Consider the following 21,475-nt stretch of genomic DNA (forward strand, 5'->3'; position numbering starts at 1 on the left):
ACCCTCCCCTTCTGCCTCCTCTCCTCTGGGCCACGCAGAGAGCCACACTCTGAGAAGGCCTCTCGTGCTGACCTGTCTGCCTGGCCATGTCTCCAACCCTCAAACAAGGGGCCGGAGAAACCCCCAGGAAGCTACAATGCTTTCATGGGGAGGGGACATGTTCACTGAAGGTCGTGCCACCAGGCGCCACGGGGCCCCATGCAACCGCTAAAAGAACAACCAGGAGCACTTCAGGATCCCAGCCGGCCAGCGGGGCAGGCACTTAGGCCTCACGTCTCCTCGTGTGTGGCTTTTAAAGAACATTCCTACAGGTGGATGTGACTTGGGGCTCCGTTTCCTATTCATTCTTTGAAGGTGAGATAGGATAGGAGGAATAAAATAGGTAGAAAAGAGACTTAAGGGAAGAGCAGTAACAAGACTGTGATTCAGAAGTCTCTCAGACTTTCCAGGCCTGCTGCCTCTACACCAGTCTCTAGGCCTGTACTCCCAAATTTCAGGGAGATTTGTAAATCTACCTGTGCACTATTATTTAACGCCCATAAAGAGATTAAGCAAAGGGAAGCATTATCTTGAGAAACCTATAACTTAGGGGTTTTCCAGCACTATCTATTGATCAGATAATGAAAACCATATCCGTCTGAGGATCCTGATCCTGACCAGACCACCCCAACCGGCCTGGGATCACCAGACCGATATCATTCCTCTATACCTTCCAAGGTTTCCTTTAAAAGAAGAGCTGAGGACCTCGGAACTGAGTCTCTCGCTCTGGAGATGACCCCTGCTTCCCCTCGAATGTGTCTGCTGCTGTGAGCAGGCCGTGCTGTCAACATGGACCAAACGCCTCTCCACAGTGTCGGAATGGACTGCATAACAATGGATTCGCAGGCTGCATCACCTTTAGCGGTCAGTTCACCAGATACCTGTGAGTCAGTCACCCGATGGGCAGATGGTCTCCATCTCTCCTATCTATAACACCGAGGCACACAGCACACCACACAGAGATGTCTGTCACAGGAATACAAAGAAAGGTTAAGGCAGGGGACAGGCTGCAGAGCCAAGAGCCCAGGCAGAGGGACATGTGACTTCAGAGTCAGAGTCACCGTAGGTGGTCAGAAAAGAATTCTAACAAACAAAAAGTTCCACAGAGTTGTCAAAGCAGAGGGTCTGGATGGAAGTCAGCTTAGAGTGTCGGCTCAAGGTGTCAGCTTGGCGTGGGCCTTCATGGCTATCATGGGCAGAAGGAACCTTGCTCTGCAAAGCCCAATAGAGCAGGAAAATGCAGGTTTGTCACTGTAGAGATTTCTTGGGGAAAAAAATACCACTCATGACCTGGAAAATGACCGGGTCCTAGCCCACCAGACAACTCCATGAGATCTCACCTTTGCATGGTTCCCAGAGCAGCCTGGTCTCCCTCTTGGTGCTGTCTCCCTCTCCTGGAGCTAAGCCCCCAACCAAAGCTGGGCCTGCATGTCCTGCTCCTAGGCTCAGTTTCCTTGCCACTGTCATGAGTCAGAAGTCCCTGTACCCAGCATCAAACTCCCAATCTACTTGAACACTCATGACTAAAGCAAATAAATCTGTGTGATTAATGTGTTTGAAAGTCATTGCCACAATTGAATTGTTGTAGTATGTGACATGTTTATACATGTAACTGCATAACTAAGTGCTAAAATGGTAATGAAGTAGCTGGGCATGGTGGTACATGCTTGTGATCCAGGCCACTTAGGAACCTGAGGCAGGAGGATGGCAAGATTGGGGGCAGTCTGGGCAACTTAGCAAGACCTTCAGCAACTTTGCAAGACTATTTCAAAATTAAAAAATAAAAAGGGCTAGGGATGAGGCTCAGTGGCTGAACGTTCCTGGGATCAATCCCCAGTACCATCAAAACCAACAACAACAAAAAAAAACACAGGTAACTAAGTAAAATATTTTTTAGAGATGTCTTCTTTCTTTTTCTTTGTTTTGCATTGCTGGGGACAGAACCCAGGGCCTCAGATGTGCTAGCCAAGTGCTCTGTCACTAAGCGTATTTCCAGCCTGGGGTGGGAGGTGTCTTATACGAGCACCGTATTGGATGGAAAGAAATTCACTTTGACATCTAGTTTTCCTATAGACTCTGTATCATTTCAAGTGAAATTGTTAATTTTTCAGTGCCTATTTTCTCCCCAAATTGAATTAATAATAGGTGTCCCTACATCAGTAAAATAACGTGATGTCTGGGGTTTGCTTTAAAATACCTGAGGTTTGGACTGGAGCTGTAGTTCAGTGGTAGAGCACCCACCTTGCACGTTTGAGGCACTAGGTTTGATCCTCAGCACTACATAAAATAAATAAAAGATATTGTGTCCAGCTACAACTAAAAAATAACAATTAAAAAAAATACCTAAGGTTTACTAAAAAGAACAAGTAAAAAAAAATGTAAATAAAATACCCAAGGCAGGGCAGCTGGGGTGTGCTCAGTGATCAGGTGCTCCCTGCACATGTGAGGCCCTGATGTGCACTCCAGCAACACGACAAAGAGGGTGGGTGAGGAATAGATATAAGATTGACACATGCTATCATTTGTGCATGTGCATTGGTGATAGAACCCAGGGCCTCGCACATGTTGAACATATACTCTATCTCTGAGCCTCGTCCCTAATTTATAGCTGAATGCTGGGCATGTGGAGTCTCATATCCTGCCCTTCTTTCTACCACCATGCTTGTGAAAATTTCTAAAATAAAATGTTAAAAAAAAATGCCTGGCCTTGCCTAACACATGACATCATCATAGCTTTGAACAGTGTCTTTGAAGCACTTTTTATTTCTTAGAGAAGGCTGCTGCCTGAACACCAGATCAAGTTTTACACAGCAGCCCTAAAATTGTTGCATCACACTGTGAGGTCCTGTCGACAGGGAGACAAAAAATACACTAGCACCCAGGGGAAGCACAGCTATGCAAGATGAAGATACAACTTTCAATGATGAGATGCTCTGTGGAAGATCTGACCTAGTGTGAAAACTGGGATCCCATCTGGGAAGACTGGTGATGCAGGAAATAAATGTGCAATACATCAAAAATATGTTGTCCAGTCGCTGACAATTTATTTCTAGAATCCATTTGTGTAACGTTTCCAGTCTCATAAATGATAAATAGTAAGGTTTTACTTATAACTCGTTGGTCCCAGGGGCAGGTGAGCAGGGAATGGAAGGGACTTTGGGGAGACGGGTTAACCCTCACCCCGGTCCTGCTGACGCTCGGCTCTGTGGGTCGAGGGAGTTTGCGTGACAGCAGGAGAATCCAATAAACGTAGGAAGCCAAGCCTATTAAAACACAGACATGACTGTGAGATGCGCAGTATGGGCCATGTAGAAGGAAAAGCATTGACATCCGTTCTGTAACAAATTATCAAAAATCATTAACATGGAGGGAAGTTATACTTGAGAACAAATTATTGTTGGCTCTTTTGAAGCCCCTGAGTTTTCTGTTATCATACAAAGAGAATTTTCTAGAGACAAGTAATAAGTCTACTTTGAAACCTGGGAGGGAAGCCTGCCTGCTCCTGCACCAGAGATGGGGTATCTGTAGGTCCACACCATGAACTGGGCAAGCCGGGAGCAGGGAACTCCAGGTCTCCCGGATGGCGAGGAGCCCTAACTATTCTGAGATGACAAACATGAAGAAAGGCAACATGCATCTTGCTGAAGTTGAAAAAAAAAAAAGGACCCCAAATTACTCAGTAGCAGCTCCATGGCTGGATGCTGTGAGCCCATCTCAGTGAGCACAAAACAGCTCGGCTGGTCCAGGAGATGCAGCAGCAGAGAGGTTTATTACTTGTCTCAAGCAAGACGCACACTGGAGTTAATTTGCAAAGCAGTGTTCTCTCCACACAAAGACAGCCCGGGATTTTAGTGGGGAGACTTACACATATTCACAGAGGGAAGATGCACTGTCACATGTCCAGGCAGACACATTCCTGAGCACTTTCAGTTCAAGGTCAGAGTCACATGTTCACACAGAGTCGGTGGACACATTCCTTGAGCATAGAATTTAGTCCTTGTAAGTTTTCCAAAGAGCCTTAGCTGAAACAAAAAGAAAAACAACTTTGAAAACCCATTAGCAGTCTTTAAACTGGGCAGCAGCTTCCCCCATAAGTATCAGAGCCTGTCCCCACACAGTGTCAACCTTGCCTAGCTAGCTGTTCAAAGTTGCCCCAATTTTTTAAATCATTAAATACCCCCATCACTGCCAAAACAAAAACAAACAAACAAACAAAAACCCCACAAAACAAAGGCAATACAGGATCACTGATGGTCCAAAGAGTTGTCTCCAAATGAGACAGAAGTTGTTTATTGTTTAGCAAACCCTTTGGTCCTGGGAAAAGAATAGTGTAGAGAAGGCCTGTGGGAGAATCTGAGTAAGGTTCTTAAGGGACTTTGATAACTTTTCACAACCTTAGCCAACACGAAGTTAATTATACACTATTTCCATCTAGCTGTTAAAAAAGTACACATCTTTTAAAAATATTTTTCTAGTTGTGGATGGACATAATACCTTTATTTATTTATTAATAATTTATTAGTTGTATCTGATGGACCTTCATATGTGGTGCTGAGAATTGAACTCAGTGCCTCACAAATGCTAGGCAAGCACTCTACCACTGAGCCACAACCCTAGCCCTATTTTGTGTTTTATTTACAGACAGGATGTCACTGAGTTACTTAGCACCTTGCTTTTGCTGAGGCTGGCTTTGAACTCATGGTCCTCCTGCCTCAGCCTTCAAAGCCACTGGGATTACAGGTGTGTGCCACCATGGCCAGCTAAGATTTCTTATTTGAATTGAAAGTAGTGAAGAAAGCCAGGCATGGTAGTGCACCCCTGCAATCCCAGTAGCCCAGGAAGCTTAGGCAGGAGGAATGCAAGTTTGAGACCAGCCTCAGCAACTTAGCAAGACCCTGTCTCAAAATAAAAAAATAAAAAGGGCTGGGGATGTGGCTCAGTGGTTAGGCACCCCTGGGTTCAATGCCTGGTACCAGAAAGAAAAAAAAAGTGAAAGAGACACCCATTTGCAGGACATCAGAATATATCATCCAAATGTGCCTCGTGGGTATAAGCTGATTATTTTGAAAACCAGCAGACATTAAAGCAGTTCTGAAAAGGGAGAACAGGGTATTTTGTAAGGGAAATGCACATTCATCAAAGAAACCGTCATTTGTAGGAGTGGACTCTCTCTTTCTGAAAGACGGCTACATCACAGGAGACCGAGATCTGCAGAAGGAGTGCTACCTAGGTTTACCTGGCCACCTCCCCCTCCCGCCTCCCACAGCCTCCCTTCCTTTACCTGAAGGAGGTAGGAGGCTCAGTTCTGCAGCCTCCTGGAGTTCACTCATCCCTGAGTTCCTCCTCCTACGTAGAAGAGACACGAGTTACCACACCCCCATTGGTCTGTCCCTTGTTGATATCCCTTTTCTAACGGGGGCCCAGGGAGACCTAGAAGGGAAGAAGGAAAAGAGAGATTTTTCTGAGTGTGAAGAGCCCTGGGCAGGAGGAGGCCAGCGGGGCCTGGAGCCAGCCTCCAGTTTGTCCAGTAGTGTCCTCCTGCAGAAGGACCGGGCAAGGGCCCTCCCGGGCTTGGAACTGCATGAGCCTGTTCTCTTCCCGTTTAACAATGCTGACCACTAATCTTCCACTGATGCTGACTGACACTTGCACATTTACAGAGGTCCTTTATTCGCGGTGTGCAAGGTACGTGGAAACAGCCTGAGAAGAGAGCTGCCCCGACGCGGAGGCAGGGGAGAGGCGCTCGCCCAGCCACGGAGGAGGGCCACCTTGCGCTGAGGTCTCTCTTGGTCACTGCCGTTGGAAACATGTTGCAGATGCAGAAACTGTGTTCTTTGACGTCTCAGGACCTCCAAAGGCAGATGCTCATTTCAGCACCACGAGGAGGACAGGCAGGAAGTAAAAACCCTTTTTTCAGTTTGATGCTCCCTTTTGTGCAGACTGTGCCATCCTGGGCCCAGGAAGGTGGTGGGCCAGTCTCCTCCCTCTCCCCTCAGGGGGTTTACCCTCAGCCTCCCCAGATGTGCCACGGCAGCCTGAGCCCCTGGAAAGGTCAGCTCTGGGCAAGGAGGTGGGCAGGGCCTTCAGCCAGGCGGCCACTCTTCCTCCCCTCCCTTCGTCCCTCCCTCTCCGCTCCATTCTCCCCACTGATGGCCCAGGCGGAGAGGAGCCCGAGCTCCTCCAGCTAAGGGTGTCCGCGCCTGGGGCTCTGTGCTGGCGGAAGAGCAACTGTCCAGGCGACCCTGCTGTGGCCAGAGAGGAGAGGAAATGGGAATCCCTCAGGAAAGTCCGAGGGAGAGTGGCCAGCCAGGACCATGGGCCTTCCAGGGTCTTCCTCTGTGGCCTTGACCACCCAGAGGTCCAGGGAGAATGTGCAACCGACCTGTGAAGCCTGTGCTGCTTCTCACCCAGGGCCCTGCAGAGAGACAGAACCACCAGGACAGATGGCTGCAGCTCTGTCTGTCTCTATCTATGGAGAGAGACGGATTTTAAGGAATCGGGGACTGGCACGTCTGCAGTCTGCAGGCGTAGGGAGGTTCAGACTTGCCCTGTGCAGTTTTGGTAACTAAAGTGTGCTGAATCAGATGGACCCAGACCGTCAGCAGCAGGAAGGATTTCTGCACGTTCACCTGTGCACAGGAGCCTCGCTGAGTAGTAAGCTCCAAGGAGGGCCAGGGGTGAAGACCAAGCACCCTCTTCATGGAGTTGGGAAAGGGGGGCCTGGAGGCCGTTTTAGAGGGCGATGCTATTTTAGAGAAATCAGTGGGTCTGAAGGACAGCAGCCTGAGACAGCGTTCCCCTGGGAGAGGAGGTAGCAACAAGTAGGAAGGGGAGGTGAGACTGTGCTGGAACAAAGGTGCTCTCCTGCAGGAGGAGGACCTGTGTGTCCCCAGGGAGATGACCAGCACAGGACAAACTGGTGTGCTCCTCCTAGCCTCCTTGGCTGGGAGTTCAGGGAGGGAACTAGCCAATCACACTTTTTTTGGAAGACCTTTCTTCAGTCAGCAAAGGGGGCTTCATGGAGCCTTCCCCATCCCTGTGCCAGAGTGGGGAAGTCCCTGGTTTCCTCTAGTTCTAAATGTTCTGAAGCATCATTTTCCAGGTTTGGATACAGGGCAAGCCGCAGGCGGGAATTCTAGCAAGATGTGAGGTTGCAGCGGGAGACCCAGGGCAGTCTGGAGGCAGGAGCCCTTCCTTACTGGGCCCTTGGGCTCTTCTCTGAGGCCTTAACATATGAAAGAGACCCCTCAAGGCTGTGGAGGGTCATCTCCTTCACTCAGATCTCCTTATCAAAGTGTCAGCCTTGCTGGGCATGGCGGTGCCCAGCTGTAAGTCAGCCAGCTACTTGGGTGGCTGGGCAGGAAGATCTCAAGTTTAAGGCCAGCCTAGAAAACTTAGCAAGACCCTGTCTCAAAACAAAAAACAAAAATGGTTGAGGGTGTATCTCAGTGGTAAGGTGTCCCTGATTCAATCTCCTGTACCAAAAAATAAAATAATTGAATTTTTAAAGTCTAAAATATAAAATGTTAGCCTTATCTAAAACTGCTCCTTCACAGAAAGGCAAACCGACCTGGCTGTCCCTGGGAGGAGAGCAGCAGCCTGTGGCACTCACAGAGCAGCTCCATAGCCCGCAGGAGGAATCTGGTAAACTGCTTAGGAGCCTAAGCTGGAGGGGTCAATCCTTCGGCAGGCACCTGTCTTACGGGAAGTTGGAAGTTAAGCAGTTTTGCCTCAGAATCCAAACTTTGGAACCTCTAGGTAAAATGGCTCCCGACCTCAAATGGTGAATCTGATGCCAATAGCCAGGCTATATGGACAAGGACCAAACCAACTCCATTTTTCCCTGAGACTCCACGTCATGTAAGAAATGCTTCTGCCATGGAAAGCCCACCTCTGTGCCCATCAACAGTTGCTTGGCATAGCAAGGTTGGCAACACAAAATGGCGATTCTTATACAATGTGAAAGTGTTCTCTCTTTGGTTTCTGCTTTTCTTGGACAATGTATCCAATCTCTGAGTGTCTAGATGTTAGTAACCATTCTGTAACTTATACACAACTAGGGACTTCTGGCCCACTCTCTTTTCTACTTAGGATTTTAGATCTCATGGCGTTTGTTTGTGCTTTTGAATCATAGCAACAGCCACTTGTGCTTTAATATGGTTTTGGACTATAAAAGGTGTACTCAACAGGAGAGGGTCAAAAGACGTAGACTTGCAGCCTCCCTCTTAGCCCACCAGCTGATGGATCTGGACCGCCAACTGGTGAATAAATTTGTCTCCTGTTTTAAGATTGACTCGGTGATTTATTGCTATCTTGCCTTAACACTGTCATAGGCACCTGTCCTTATGTAGCAGAGACAGTGCTGGGTGGGTGCACTGGTGACTTTCACAGTGTTTTCTCAGTGAGCTTGCTCCTGCTGGGGTCTGTTACCTTCCTGGAAACAGAAAGCACACTGGGCTCAGGCACTGTCCACTGTCTGTCCAGGAGCCCATTTTTGTCTGTAATCCTAGGTTTCCAGGAGGCTGAAGCCAGAATATTGCTTGAGTCCAAGAGTCTGGGGCCAGCCTGGACAATGTGATAAGAAAAAAATTTTTTTTTAATTGAGCAAAGCAGGCTTGTCACTTCAACCATGATGTCATTTGTATGAGGGATAGAATCAATGTTTTCAAGCTGAAGTTAGAATTCTGGAGAGCTTATGTTCGTCATTATAAACTTTACCATGTTCCAAAACTAACTGATTTTTTTCTGTGTCTGTGTCAGTGTGTGTGTGTACACTAAGGATTGAATCCAGGGGTGCTCTACCACTGAGCTATACTCCCAGTGCTTTCTGTTTTTTTTTTTTTTTTTTTTTAGAGAGAATTTTTTTTTTTTAGGTATAATTTATTTTTAGATACTTACTAATATAACAAGTTCAGGGATCAGTGGAAATGAAAGAGAATTATGCATAAATGTTATTTTACCCATTAAACTATTGTTGGATGATAAATATTTGCCAGACACTATTCTAGGCTTTGGGATATAACAATGAACAAACAACATGATCATAATTAGTATTATTAAAAATACCTCCTCTCAAGAATTGACTTCACCAAAAACCTGATAATTAAGTTGTAGGTAAAGGCTATTTCTATCTTTGGAAGCCTCAGCTCCCTTATTTTTATTTTTATTTTTTTTTTACTTTTTTTTTTTATTATTGGTCGTTCAAAACCTTACACAGTTCTTAATACATCATATTTCACAGTTTGATTCAAGTGGGTTATGAACTCCCAACTTTACCCCGTATAAAGATTGCTGTATCACATCAGTTACCCTTCCATTGATTGACATATTGCCTTTCTAGTGTCTGATGTATTCTGCTGTCTGTCCTATTAGAGAGAATTTTTAATATTTATTTTTTAGTTCTCAGCAGATACAACATCTTTGTTTGTATGTGGTGCTGAGGATCGAACCCGGGCCGCACGCATGCCAGGTGAGCACGCTACCGCTTGAGCCACATCCCCAGCCCTGCTTTCTGTTTTTTTGAGAACTTGCCTCAAAAAAACCTGCAACCCTCCTGCCTCAGCCTCCCTAGTAGCACAGATATGTGCCAGCATGCCCAGCACTTACTGACTTGTCTGATGAGGCTGAAAGTAATATTTTTATTTATTTATTTTTTAATTTTTATTTTATTTTATTTTTTGAGTTGTTGATAGACCTTTTATTTTATTTTACATGGTGCTGAGAATTGAACCCAGTGCTTCACAAATGCCAGGCAAGTGTGATACCACTGAGCCCCAGCCCTAGCCTCTGAAAGTAATATTATCAACTGTGATTTTTAAATTTTGCTTGGAGAAATGGACCAACATTTGGAAGAGCCACATAACTCAGTGAATTAATATTTTCCAAAAGGTCATGTTACAAAATCACTTGTGGGTAGTGACCCATTAGATGTGCCAGGAAGAACAATGGCTTTCGGTCTAAGAGAGCAACAGTTCATTGATGTGGAACCTGCATCCACACCAACAGTCCTGTAAGAAGGTCCACGTGTCCGGCTTGGCTAAGTACCACATTACCTACAAAAGCTGCAGGAAAACCCCTCTGTTCTCCAAGTATAAACCTCCGCAAGTTCAGATTTTCTTCATACAACCTCTCATGTTGGGCGCAATATCACATGCCTATAATCCCAGTATTCAGGAGGCTGAAGCAGGAGGATTACAAGTTCCAGGCCAGCCTCAGCAATTTAACAAGACCATCTCAGAAAAAATAAAAAGAGATGGGGGTGTGGCTCAGTGGTAAAGCACCCCTGGGTTCAATCCCTGGAACCCCCTCCCCCCCCAAAAAAAAACCCACAAAAGAAACATTACAAGTCACTGAATTCAAAGACAGACAAAAGCACTCCAGTGTTCTTTGGTCCAGTCAGACGTAAAGGAGATTTCCAAACATAAAACAGTAACTCCCTTTTCATTCTTTCCCCCTTTTTTCTTTTGGGAAATAGTTATTTTTCACAAAACATAGTAGCACAGATATGTGCCAGCATGCCCAGCACTTACTGACCTGTCTGATGAGGCTGAAAGTAATATTTTTATTTATTTATTTTTTAATTTTTATTTTATTAGTTTAGGTCATCGCAGAATAACATGGAATAGGCTTCTTTCTCATAGGTTAATAACCTTTTAAAAAAGCCACTTGAGTTACCTTCTAGTGTCACGCGCTTTCATGAGCTCAAAGGCTCCTGTGAAGGGACACCTCTCAGCCTCTGGCCAGGAGAGTTTGGACTGGTGTCAGCAGACCCACCCCAAAGGCTCTGTGGAATTTGCATTTAGCTTCTTAGTTCCTTTACACAAGTTAAACTTCTTGCACATTTGAGAAGATGAGAGGGGAGAGAGAGGGCATTAGAGAGATTTGGTAACAAAGGGTCCTTAAAAATCACGATACCACCCATACCCATTAGCACAGCTACAACCAGAAAGCCAGAAAATGGGAAGTGTTGGTGAGGACTGGAGAGAGCACACCTCCCCTGCAGGGCTGATGGGAAGGCAGAAGGGGTGGCCTCGCAGGGAGCAAGGGGCTTCTCCTCGCCACCCGTAGCCCCTCCCAGGACTATGCCCCAAGCACTTAGAGCAGGGTCTGCAAGAGGTACCTGCACATCATGATCATAACAGCCTGTTTACAGCAGCACACAGAAGGACCCGCCCAAGCGTCCATCGGCAGAAGAGGACCAGCACCAGGTGGCCATCTGTACAATGGAACTTTGGTCAACCTTGAAAAGAAGGACCTTTTGGCACCTGCTCCAGCAGGAACCTAAGCCTGGGGCTCTGAGGAATGGTTAAAATGGATCAGAATTCATAGCAAACACAGACAGAAGCTCGACTACTTACTGATCCTGTTTCTCAGACCAGTGAGCGGGCCCACCAGGCTGCAGGCTGCAAGCAGAGGGTGACTTTGACCACCCTGACACTGGGTGGCGGGAAACAGAGCAAAGTCTTGGTGGCCCTGTGAGCTGTAATTTCCATGAGAAAAACATCACCCACGATCTCCATGACTGTAGATCTTAAAAGAAATTGAAGCTACGGCCTGTTTCACAGGGTTGCTGCTTTCTAGAAAGCAGAGGGGGCCCTTGGCAGTGGCCTGGGGAGACCTGCCCTGTCTGGCCCAAAACAAAATCTCCACTCCTGCCCCACTTCCTCCACGGAGCATCAGAGTGTCACAGCCCAGCTTCCGGAGCCTGTCCTCTAAGGGAGGTTTGGATGGCCATGGTGGGTGTGATCTGGGGTTGAGGCCAGGAAGGTATGGGAGACCCAGAGAAGTTTCCAGAGTCAGCGCAGACGTTCCAGGACAAGCAGTGGGGCAAGGGCCTGGAAAGCTGTCCAAAGCCTCCTGTCATCAAGGAAACACAGGGACTCTAGAAGCAGAGCCCTGGGTTGTCTGTGTGACTGATTAAAATTCCAGGTAGGTAGGCCCACCACAGGACTCTCGCCAGGGTGGACTTTCTGCACACTTTTAAGTGAAGAACAGATTTTACGTAACCCACCAAGACGGGAAGGCATGCCCAGGAGTAAGAAGTGTCACTGTGGTGCCAGGGTTGGAGCTCATTGTATGGTGGACCTTTGATGTGGACAGGTGTGATCAGTTATGGCTGTGTGCTGTCCAGCCATGAAACAGGTGATGGGATCCTGATGACCCCTCAATAGCGAAGGGACGGGATGAGAACCCTCACAGAGCAGGGTCTTGGTGCCACCGATGCAGCGCTCAGGTCCCAGCCTCCCACAGCTCTGCCTGGACAGTTTGCAGGTGGGGTTTCCTGATGGTGGGTGACATGTCCCGAGGAGAAAGAGCAGCACACAGCCACTGTTTGTCCTACCACACATGCTGGAAGCAGAGAATTTCCATGACCTTGCAAATGGACTCTTCCCAGTCAGCAGATCCCTGGTGGACAACTTAGCTTGGTTTAGACACTGTCCACCTGGAGACAGTATTAGATCCTATAAGTCAAGGGCTCAGTCCCTGAGACAACCCCTCCTCAGACACTAGTCTCAAGTTGATTGGGATCTATGCTTCTGACTGACCCTCTGTGAACTGGAGGTTCCCCCATACCCCACCCACCTGCCCCAGACCAGGTTTGACCATTTGCTGGCAAGACTCACAGAACTCTGAAAGACTCACAGAAACACTGTCCTCATGTTTACCCTCTTTTATGAAGGGTACAACTTGGGTTGTGGCCAGCCCCCATCCAGGAGCCCACCAGGAACCACCTCACTGGGACAAAAGATGATCCTGTCACTCTGGAAACTCCCAGGGATTAGGCACTCTGGACTGAACAAGGGTCAAAGGACAAATATTAAGACAAAAGATGTTACCAGCACCCCTATTGCTCAGGAAATAGCAAGGATTTTAAGGAGTTTGGTGCCAGTCACCAAAGACAAAGATCAAAGTGTATATGATCACAATTTCACAAATTTTGTCCCCCCCAAATTCATAGGTTGATGTCCTAATCCATGGTACCTGAGAATGTGTCCTCACTTGTAGATTTTTAACTTTACCAAGTTAAAACGAGGTTTTAGGTTGGGCTCTAATCCAACATGACAAAAATTGATACACATTTATGGGACACACAGACACAGGTGCAGGGAGAGGACTGTGTGACCGCACAGGGTAAGATTGTGGTGATACTTCTACAAACCAAGGGACATCAGAGATGGTCAACAAGCTACCAGAAGCTGGGCAATGCCAAATTCTGCCTCACAGTCTCTAGGGAATGTGGCACATCTTGAGACTGGACTTCTGGCCTCTTGCACTGTAAGAGAAAACATGTCTGCCACTCAGTTTGCAGTACTTGGTAACAGCAGCCCTATGAAATGGACACTCCTGATGTAAAGAGACTTGGAATCAGCAAAAGTAAAAAAATAACTAACCCCACTAGGAAACTACACATTCTGTCTAGCTCTCCCTTCTGGGTTACCCCAGGCTAGTTTTTTAATTGCCTTTGGACTATTTTCAAGTTTGAGTTCTAGATGAGGAATGACAATAGAAATGACTTTTTTTTTTCCCTTTGGTACTAGAGATTGAACCCAGGGGTTAAACTCTGAGCCATATCCCCATCCCTTTTTATATTTCAGAGACAGGGTCTTGCTAATTTGCTTAGGGCCTTGCTATGTTGCTTGGGCTGGCTTTGAACTCATAATCCTCCCACCTCAGCCTCCTGAGCTGCTGGGATTACAAGCTAATGCATTCTGTGTAGTGGAGGAACAACCCTGAGTCCCCCAAACCGTTCCACTCAAAAGCACAATTTAAAGCTCATTTAAGTATACCTAAACATTAAATGTGTATGTTCTTCACATTCTCCTTTGAACTGGTTCTAACATGTTACCAGTTCCCTATTCAATTAACAAATTCAAAAGCATATTTGCCACATGCCCAGGGCATAGCTATATGACAATATGGTTCTTCTTTTTTTGGTCAAAATTATTATTATTTTTAACATTGGAAAGCCTCAAATTGGGCTGTGGCTGGCATTTCTCTGCTGCGTTTTGCTGGGATCTTTGTGGGGGAAGTGAGTGGTGGGGACAGCAGCCCTACCCTGATCTCTTTAGGACTTCATTGTCGGAATTGCTTTCTTGAGAAAATGTGAGGCTTGGGAATGGAGAACTGAGGGTCCTCAGAGCCCCACTGCTCTTCATTTTTCTCAGCTCAGAGGCCTTACGATGCAGGAGGTGCTGGTTTCCTCTTCCGCACTCCATGAGAGATCCACTGTTGTCCTGCTGGAAGATAGAGGGAACTGGATCCCAGAAGTGGTTCACCCCGTTTAAACCACAAGGCAAGTGGCAAAGCCACTGAACATCCAGGACTCCAAGGATGACACCATTCCTGCCTCCTGTGGGCAGGCCTGAGATCGTCCCCAAAGATCCCCTCTCCCCTTGAGTGTGCGCAGGACTTCACCTTGCTTCTGTTCTGCGAAGGGGATGGGATGTCACCGTTTTCATGATTACATAAGATTGTAAATTCTGTCTTCCAAGCAGAAGTTTTGACACCCCAGCTGCCATGGGTGAGCTGCCTATGGCAAGATCCACATGGCCAGAAATCAGGGGAACTCTAGCCAACACTCAGCAAGGAGCTGAGGCCCTCAGTCCATCCATCCACACAGAAGAACTTCAGCCTGCCAACATCCAGACCCTTCCCCAAGGGACCTTCAGATGAGACCCTGCCCTGGCTGATACTCCTACTGCAGAGAGAGGCAAGGAAGCAGAGGACACACTGCGCCATAACCAGACTCCCGACTCACAGAAATGGAGACCACGATGGGCACTGTTTTAAGCCACTACGTTTGAAATGATTTCTAGGCCAGCAGTAGATAGTGAAGCAGCACGCTCTAGAAACATTCACCCACCATTCACCATCTCAGGTGTGCTCTGATGGATCATGGATTCTAGAGTTGGATGTGTGCGTGTTAGGCAACAGACATAAGAAATAAGTGATACAGGGCGTTAGCCAGGGTTCTCCCCAGAGACAGAACCAACAGGCTACCCAGCTGGAGACAGGATGCCCAGAGTGAATGTACTGGCTTGCATGGTATGGCAGCAGTGAGAGCCTCACAGCAGGCTGTGTGCTGGCTGGTGGCTCTGGGATGGCTCCTCCATCCTCGTCCTAAGGCCTCCAAACCAGGGAAGCTGATGGTGTAACTTCAAGTTAAAGGACGGAGACCTGGGAACCTGGAGAAGGGCAAACCTGGAATCTGGTGCCCAAGCAGGAGGTGGGCATGTCCCAGCTCTGTGGGGTGAGGGGACTCCATTTCGCCTTCTGTGTTTGTTCTCCTTGAGGGCCCTCGGCTGATTGGGTGGTGCTCAGCCATACAGAGGGTGGATCTTCCCCACCTGGTCCACATGCTAAGCTCTGGAAACACCCCAGCATCCACACCCAAAGTAATGCATTGCCAGATTTCTGGGGATTCCTTTGTCCAGCCAAGGTGGCAAGTAAAATTGGCCATCACAAGTGTCCTAGTCTGTTCAGGCTGTTAGAACACCGCAGACCAGTGGCTTATCAACTCATTTTTTCTTCGCAGTTTTGGAAGTTGAGAGTCTGACATAAGCTGGCCAGCGTGGCTGGGTCCCTGGCGAGGGCTCTTCTGATTTGGGGATGGCTGCCTCCATGCTGTGTCCTCACATGGTGGCAACAGGGAGCTCTGGTTCCTTCCTCTCCTTGCAAGGGCACTAATCCCATCATCTAAGCCTAATCACCTTGGAGGCTGCACATTGGGGATTAGGGCTCAATATCACCAATGCTACTTAACATAGCACATGCTATTGTTCAACGGTTACAAAGTGTGTTAGAAGTGCCTACACAACACAGGAAGGCAGTGTGAGGAAGGTGGGGAGTGGGCTGGGTGGGAGTCTGCTATTTTAAGCCTCTCCTGGGAGAGTGATTGGAGCAAAGACTGCAGGAGGGAGATGGCCATGCAGATACATTGGGGAGGAGCACTTCATGCAGAGGAACACTTCATACAAAGGCCCTGAGACTGACTCACCCCTGGAGTGACACAGGAGAAGCCAGAGGCCCTGACTAGAGCAGATGAAGGGCAGGGTGTGTGGAGTGCAGGTCAGAGGTACAGGGACAGAGGGAAGATCTTGCACATCCTCAGGGGTCACTGCAAGAACTTTGCTTTTACCTTTGGAGGAGTGGCATGCTCTAACCACTAAATGCTGGTCACTCCACCTCCTGCCCACTCTTGCAAATTGGAGAATAATCAGCCAAACTGGGCACCTTAATAAGCAAGATACCTGCCCTGTTCTGAGATAGTTTGTTGATGAAGACTTTCCAGAATCCTAGACATCCTTTGAGGACACCCAAAGCCCTGCCTTCTCCCACCTCCTCTGGCTGTATTCTCAGATCCCAGCAGAGTGGGCTGCATCCATCTGGCTTTGTGCCCTGGGCAGGAAGCTGTGCTGTGCAGGGCCTACATCCTACCTTTCTGTTAGGTCCCCTGCTGGTGTGTGCCCAGGAGCTCTCTCCTTCTGGCTTCTCAGCTTCTCTGTTTTGGCAGAATTCTGCCATTCCTGTGGCTTTCCACCAAGTGCTGCTCCACCAGCCTGCCCTGCAGCTACCATATCTTTTCCTTTTCCAAGGAGCACAGTCCATGCTCAGTGCCTGTGACCATCTGGCCCTCTCCTTCCCTGTTTGCCCAATGGGGTTTATATATGCTGCGGCCACCAACACTCCAAGGATTAAAATGCCCTATTAATGAGAATGATAGATGAATTTTAAGGAAAGCAATGAGTAAGGGTGTTGGTTTTCTAAATAAGTTCATGTCCAAGTGAAAAAGAGAAAAGCAGATTGCATATTTAAATTCCAGTGTTCTTTTAACATTACAAGTTCTACCCAGTGTCCCTGGCAGTACAAGTGTCCCAGTGTTGTGTTTCTATAAAGAATAACTGTATATGTGGCTTTTAATTTTATATACCTAAACAATATCTTTCGGAAAATAGTAACAAATCTTTGGGAAACATACATAAATTCAGATTCTTTCCCTTAAGGAAGGTCTCCTAATGTATGAGTTTCAAGGCCCCTGATGTGTGGGCCCCTCTTTGGAGGTGATAAGAGATGGAGATGAATTGGTGGCAGATCCCAGCAGGAAAGGAACAGTGGGACAGACAGAGAAGGCTCAGCTGCTGAGACCGGTTGGAAGGTGGGCAGGTCTCTCATCTGCTTCTGGACTTTGGGACAGCAGCTTGTACTAGGGGGTGCCAGGTGACTCCTGCTGCCTCTCAGACTGGATGGGACCAAATGAAAGCTTCAGACAGAGGCCCAGTCTAGGTGAGGGTAGCAAGGCCAGGGGCCCTTCATGGGTGTGAACCAGTATCAATTTCAGAGGCCTGCTTAGAAAACCCAGTCTTGGTTCACTTTCTGCTGGTGTTGCCCAGAAATTCTTGATAATTTTTAAGACCTTACACTTCCATTTTGCACTAGGCCCTGCAAATTTTGTAGTGGTCTTGATTACTGAACTTTCTGTGTCCCCTTGTACTTCTGCCGAGGCAAAAATACACTGGCCTCCCCCTAGTGCCTGCTGGAAGCCTTTCCACCCCAGGTACCCTCCAGCCCTGAGTTCTGGCCCTAAGTCTGGTTTCCTCCTGGGGGAGCATGGGGTCAGCAAAGCTGGCCTCCTTCAAGCTGTGTGTGGACTCAGTGCCCGACCTCACGGGTGAGCCACTGCATAAGTGAATGTCAGCAACTGCGTGTGACCTGTCAGACCAACCACGCGCTTCCTTGAGCGCTGTTCCTACATCTTCGAGTGAAACCACGGGTGGGACCCGTGGGTACACTGCGACAGATGATCTGATTAGGACGATTTTCTTAACTGCAGCAAGAAATGGAGACAATGTCCAACCCTCCTTAGGCTGACATTTCCTGGAGCTGGGGTCACCTGGGCAGGAGGGTGCACTCCAGGGGGACCAGGCAGACTAAAAGGCAGCCCGCAGTCACAAGTGAACTTCACGGTTGGAGCGCGCCTTGGTGTGGAGTCCTCATACCAAGGGGAGAGAGGGCGCACGGGATTAGGTCCATGCGCAGAGACCCAGGCTTGGGGCACACCCGCCGCCAAAGACTGTGGTGCACCTTTGCATCCCCGGCACTGTCCTAGCCCGCACCCACCTGGGCAGCAGAACTCCGGCAGCAAGGCGGCGGGAAGGGCGGGAGTCTGCACCCAAAGAGCGTCTAACCGCGCGTGGACAGTCTGCGCCTGACGCCCTGCGCGGCCGGGGCCTCAGATGGTACATTCCTCATTCCCTGCCTAGGCCACAGATGGTTCCGACCGGCTCCGCGCACTTCTCCCCGGTCGCCGCGGAGCGCGCCGAGGGACGTGGCCACGCCTCACTGAATAGTCATGAGGTGGGAAGCTCGGCCTCCGGGGCGGGGCAGGCCACTCCTCGCGCCCCTACGCGACCGGCCGGGGCGGGGCCTGGCTGCGGACGCGAGGGGCGGGGCCGGGGTCCGCTCCGCCCCCGCTCAGGCCCCGCCCCCGCCCGCCGCGCGCAGGGCGGGGGCGGGGCCCGTTGGCAGCAGGCCCCGCCCCCGCGGTGAATATTGATGCGGCGCGCGTCGGCGTCGCCCTCCTCCCATTGAGCGAGGCTGTGTCGCGTGGCCCGGCGTCGGCGTGACGGTTGGACGCGGGCGCGGCACTGCGGGTCCCGATTGCTGCAGCCGCTTGTCAGTGTGATGAAGATTGGCACCCAGGTAAGCTGTCACTCAACCGCTCCGCCGCCGCCGCCGCCGCTCTCGCCGCCGCCGTCCCTATCAATCACACCGGCCGCGGCGGCCACTGCCGCACCGCTGCGCCGCCTCGGGTCGGGCGGGCGGCGCCCGGGGCCCGCACTGGCCCTGCCGCCCGGGGCTGGGGGCGGGCGCGGGGGAGGGGAGCGCGGCGGGGGAGGGGGCGCCGTCCGCCCGCGGCGCGGGGGCGCGCCCGGCCTGTTTTCCTCTGTGGGCTCAGGGACGCGGAAATTTCTGGAAGGCGCCGCGGCCGCCGCGCAGGGCCCGCTCGGGGCGCGCGCTGCTAACCGTCCCTTTCGGAGTGCGGCGCGCGCCCCTGCGCGGGCGGCGGGGGTGGCGGGGGCGCGCCGAGCCGCGGGCAGGGTGCGGGCGGGGGCGCGCGGGCCGGGGCGGGCCGAGGGTCGGAGCGGGTGCGGCGGGCCGGGCCTGGCCCGGGGACGCGGCGGAAGATGGCGGCGGGGTCCCGGCGCGCTGTGGGGTCCCGGCGCGGGGTCCCGGCGCGGGGTCCCGGTGCGGTGCGGGGCGGCGCGGCGAGGTCCCGGCCGGTGCCGGGTGGCGGGGCCCGGGCCGCGGCGCGGGGTCGGGCGGGGTGAGCGGGTCGCGGGGTCGGGCGGCGCGGGGCCCGGGCGCGGCGGAGGGGTCCCGCGGGCAGGCGGCCGGTGGGGGTTCCGGGAGGGGTTCCAGTGTGCGCTAGACAGAGCCGGTCCGAGTAGCTCCTGGGGAAGAGTTGGGCACGGTGTCCCCGCGGTGGACCGCACGTTCCTTGTGAGAGAACTCGCCTGCTTGGTTCCGCGGTGCCCTGCGATGCCCGGCTTGGAGAGTGGCCCCGGAGCGACCGCCGGCCCCGCCTAGGACGCTCGGATCCTCTACCCCGTAGACGGTGCTGCGCGTAGAGCGGTACGAGCCGGGAGCGGCGCCTGCACTTCGCTAAATTGATGGCAGACTTGCAGCAGTTCAAGATGGATTTGTCATAGACCAGGGGCTCTAACGTCATCATTTAGGTAGCTTGTGAGAGTGGCTTACTGTAAAAGTCACCGATTTTTCCTGAAGATGTTGGTACTTTTCGTCAAAGGATAGAAGAAAACCCCAGCTTTAGGCCTCATGTCATGATGCTGAAAAAAGGAGTGTTCGGTGGGTATTATAAAGATGAGTCTAAGTGAACTGCCAACGTGTTTGCCAGTACGATTACTGGTGATGCAGTCGAATCTGGTTGACTTGGAAGGTGGCACACCGACTCTCATCTTCTTCATCTCTTGTTCTTTAATGTATGTAGGGTGGAAAGTGATGTGTGGATCATCTAGCTGCAGTAGTTGATGGATCTAAAATGTACCCTTGTGTTAGGTACCACTGCTCACAATTCCTATGGATGCACTGCTTTCTTAGCGGGCCGGTTGAAGTATTGAAAAGTTAAGTGTGCTTTAGAATTGAGTAAACTTGTCCCGTGAAGGATGGCCAGTTCTAAAGATTAACAATCTCTGTTTATAATTTTAAGTGTCAGCAAGTTACCTGGTTAATGATCTGAAGTTCCTGTTCTCTAGCTTACATTTAGTTACATTTCTGTGACAGTGTAACCTAATTTCAGGGAAGTCCTAATTGTGAGTAGCAGAAATGGTCGTTACTTGAGTAGTAACATTTCTGTTTACAATTTTCATTTTTGTTTCTAATTGTTAACTGTCTGAAACTTTAAAAGAAAAGCCTGAAGGTGAGAAAGTGATGCAGAGTGTAGACCTCAGGGACCTTGACTCTCCCAGGCCAAAATAAAAATTTCAGGAATAGAACCAATGATTTTGAAATAGTCATCAAAACATTGAACCGAATTATTGATAGAGTCCAATCTGAGCCTTCTGTTAACACAGTACATCACCCTTCAGTGGCTCTGGTAAGTCTTTTGTAGTAGTAGTGAGATTTCCCTGATAACCTGTGCTTTGTGAACATGTCTGTCACTGACCTGCTGAGACTCCAGGGCTTATTATCTGCTTTTATCATTGAAGAAGTGCTAAATTTCAGCTAGAAGTTATTGCAGATAAATATTTTTCCCCTTAGGTTCACATAGCAAGTTCTTCAATTCAAGTTCATGTACAATGAGCCCCTTCTTTATTAGGAATATGGATGGATGTGTTCTTTTTCCCACTTCCTGACACAGTTTTGTTGATGGCAGAGGTGACTAGGAATTCAAATAGCAGGGCACGGGAAACAGCTTAGCTGTGTAGGCTCATGGTGAGGCAAGTTTGTGAGGGTGAGAGAAGTAGGTAGCCACGGCTGCAGGAAAGGCTGTCACCCACTGGTTGTACTGACTGAGCAGCTGTTATGGGTCTGTCCTCAGCTGTTTAAGAAGAAATGTAAAGTGGATGTATGGTGTGCAAAAAGTTCAGTCTGGAGATGGATGAACATTTGAGGACTAGAAGGCACGGTCATTTGTTGAGAAGTGTCTGTAGGCCTGGCCACCAAAGGTGGCCAAGTGTCCTGCACATGAGAGTGAGTGCCAGTTACCTAGCTTGCTGCCTGCCCTCTGCAGGTAGGTGTTAGACTTTGTCAGTCGCTGCCAGTTTATTGTTTCTGAAAAATTCACAAAGAGAGCAAGCAGTGTGATATTATAGCAAATAAGTTGTTAAATCTATATTTAAAAACTATTGTTCCTTTGAAGCTGTGTGAGTCTAAGGATATGCCTTAGGGACTTGCGGAGAGGATGGAGCAGCCTCTT

The 21,475-nt window shown here is 49.5% G+C and overlaps 2 protein-coding genes across 4 annotated transcripts in view; one reads left to right on the top strand and one right to left on the bottom strand.

Annotated features, from left to right (window-relative positions):
* Positions 1–3,059: 3,059 nt before the first annotated feature.
* LOC106144813 (uncharacterized) lies at positions 3,060–19,768 on the bottom strand. The gene is made up of 8 exons (XM_078041203.1): positions 19,676–19,768; positions 18,157–19,622; positions 14,095–14,273; positions 11,397–13,312; positions 10,714–11,278; positions 5,321–8,604; positions 3,905–4,061; positions 3,060–3,302 (listed from the first exon to the last, which is right to left on the bottom strand). The coding sequence occupies exons 1-2, from the start codon at positions 19,766–19,768 to the stop codon at positions 18,747–18,749; spliced, it is 969 nt and encodes a 322-aa protein (XP_077897329.1). The 3' UTR covers positions 3,060–3,302; positions 3,905–4,061; positions 5,321–8,604; positions 10,714–11,278; positions 11,397–13,312; positions 14,095–14,273; positions 18,157–18,746.
* The window catches only part of Pknox1 (PBX/knotted 1 homeobox 1), a 55,958-nt gene continuing 53,080 nt past the window's right edge, over positions 18,598–21,475 (top strand). For all 3 annotated transcript variants that reach the window (XM_078044712.1, XM_078044716.1, XM_078044713.1), the window contains exon 1: positions 18,598–18,738. The gene's annotated coding sequence lies outside the window, so the exon portion shown is untranslated. The remainder of the gene's footprint in view (positions 18,739–21,475) is intronic.

Source organism: Ictidomys tridecemlineatus, chromosome 3 (genome assembly GCF_052094955.1).
Source record: "Ictidomys tridecemlineatus isolate mIctTri1 chromosome 3, mIctTri1.hap1, whole genome shotgun sequence".
NCBI lineage: Eukaryota > Metazoa > Chordata > Mammalia > Rodentia > Sciuridae > Ictidomys > Ictidomys tridecemlineatus.

Excerpts from the sequence above, each read along its gene's own strand:
- LOC106144813 (XM_078041203.1), bottom strand. The coding sequence starts at position 19,768 with ATGACGTTAGAGCCCCTGGTCTATGACAAATCCATCTTGAACTGCTGC. Across the intron at positions 19,623-19,675 it reads GCAGGCGCCGCTCCCGGCTC|GCGGGGCCGGCGGTCGCTCC; the intron begins GTACCGCTCTAC and ends CGAGCGTCCTAG.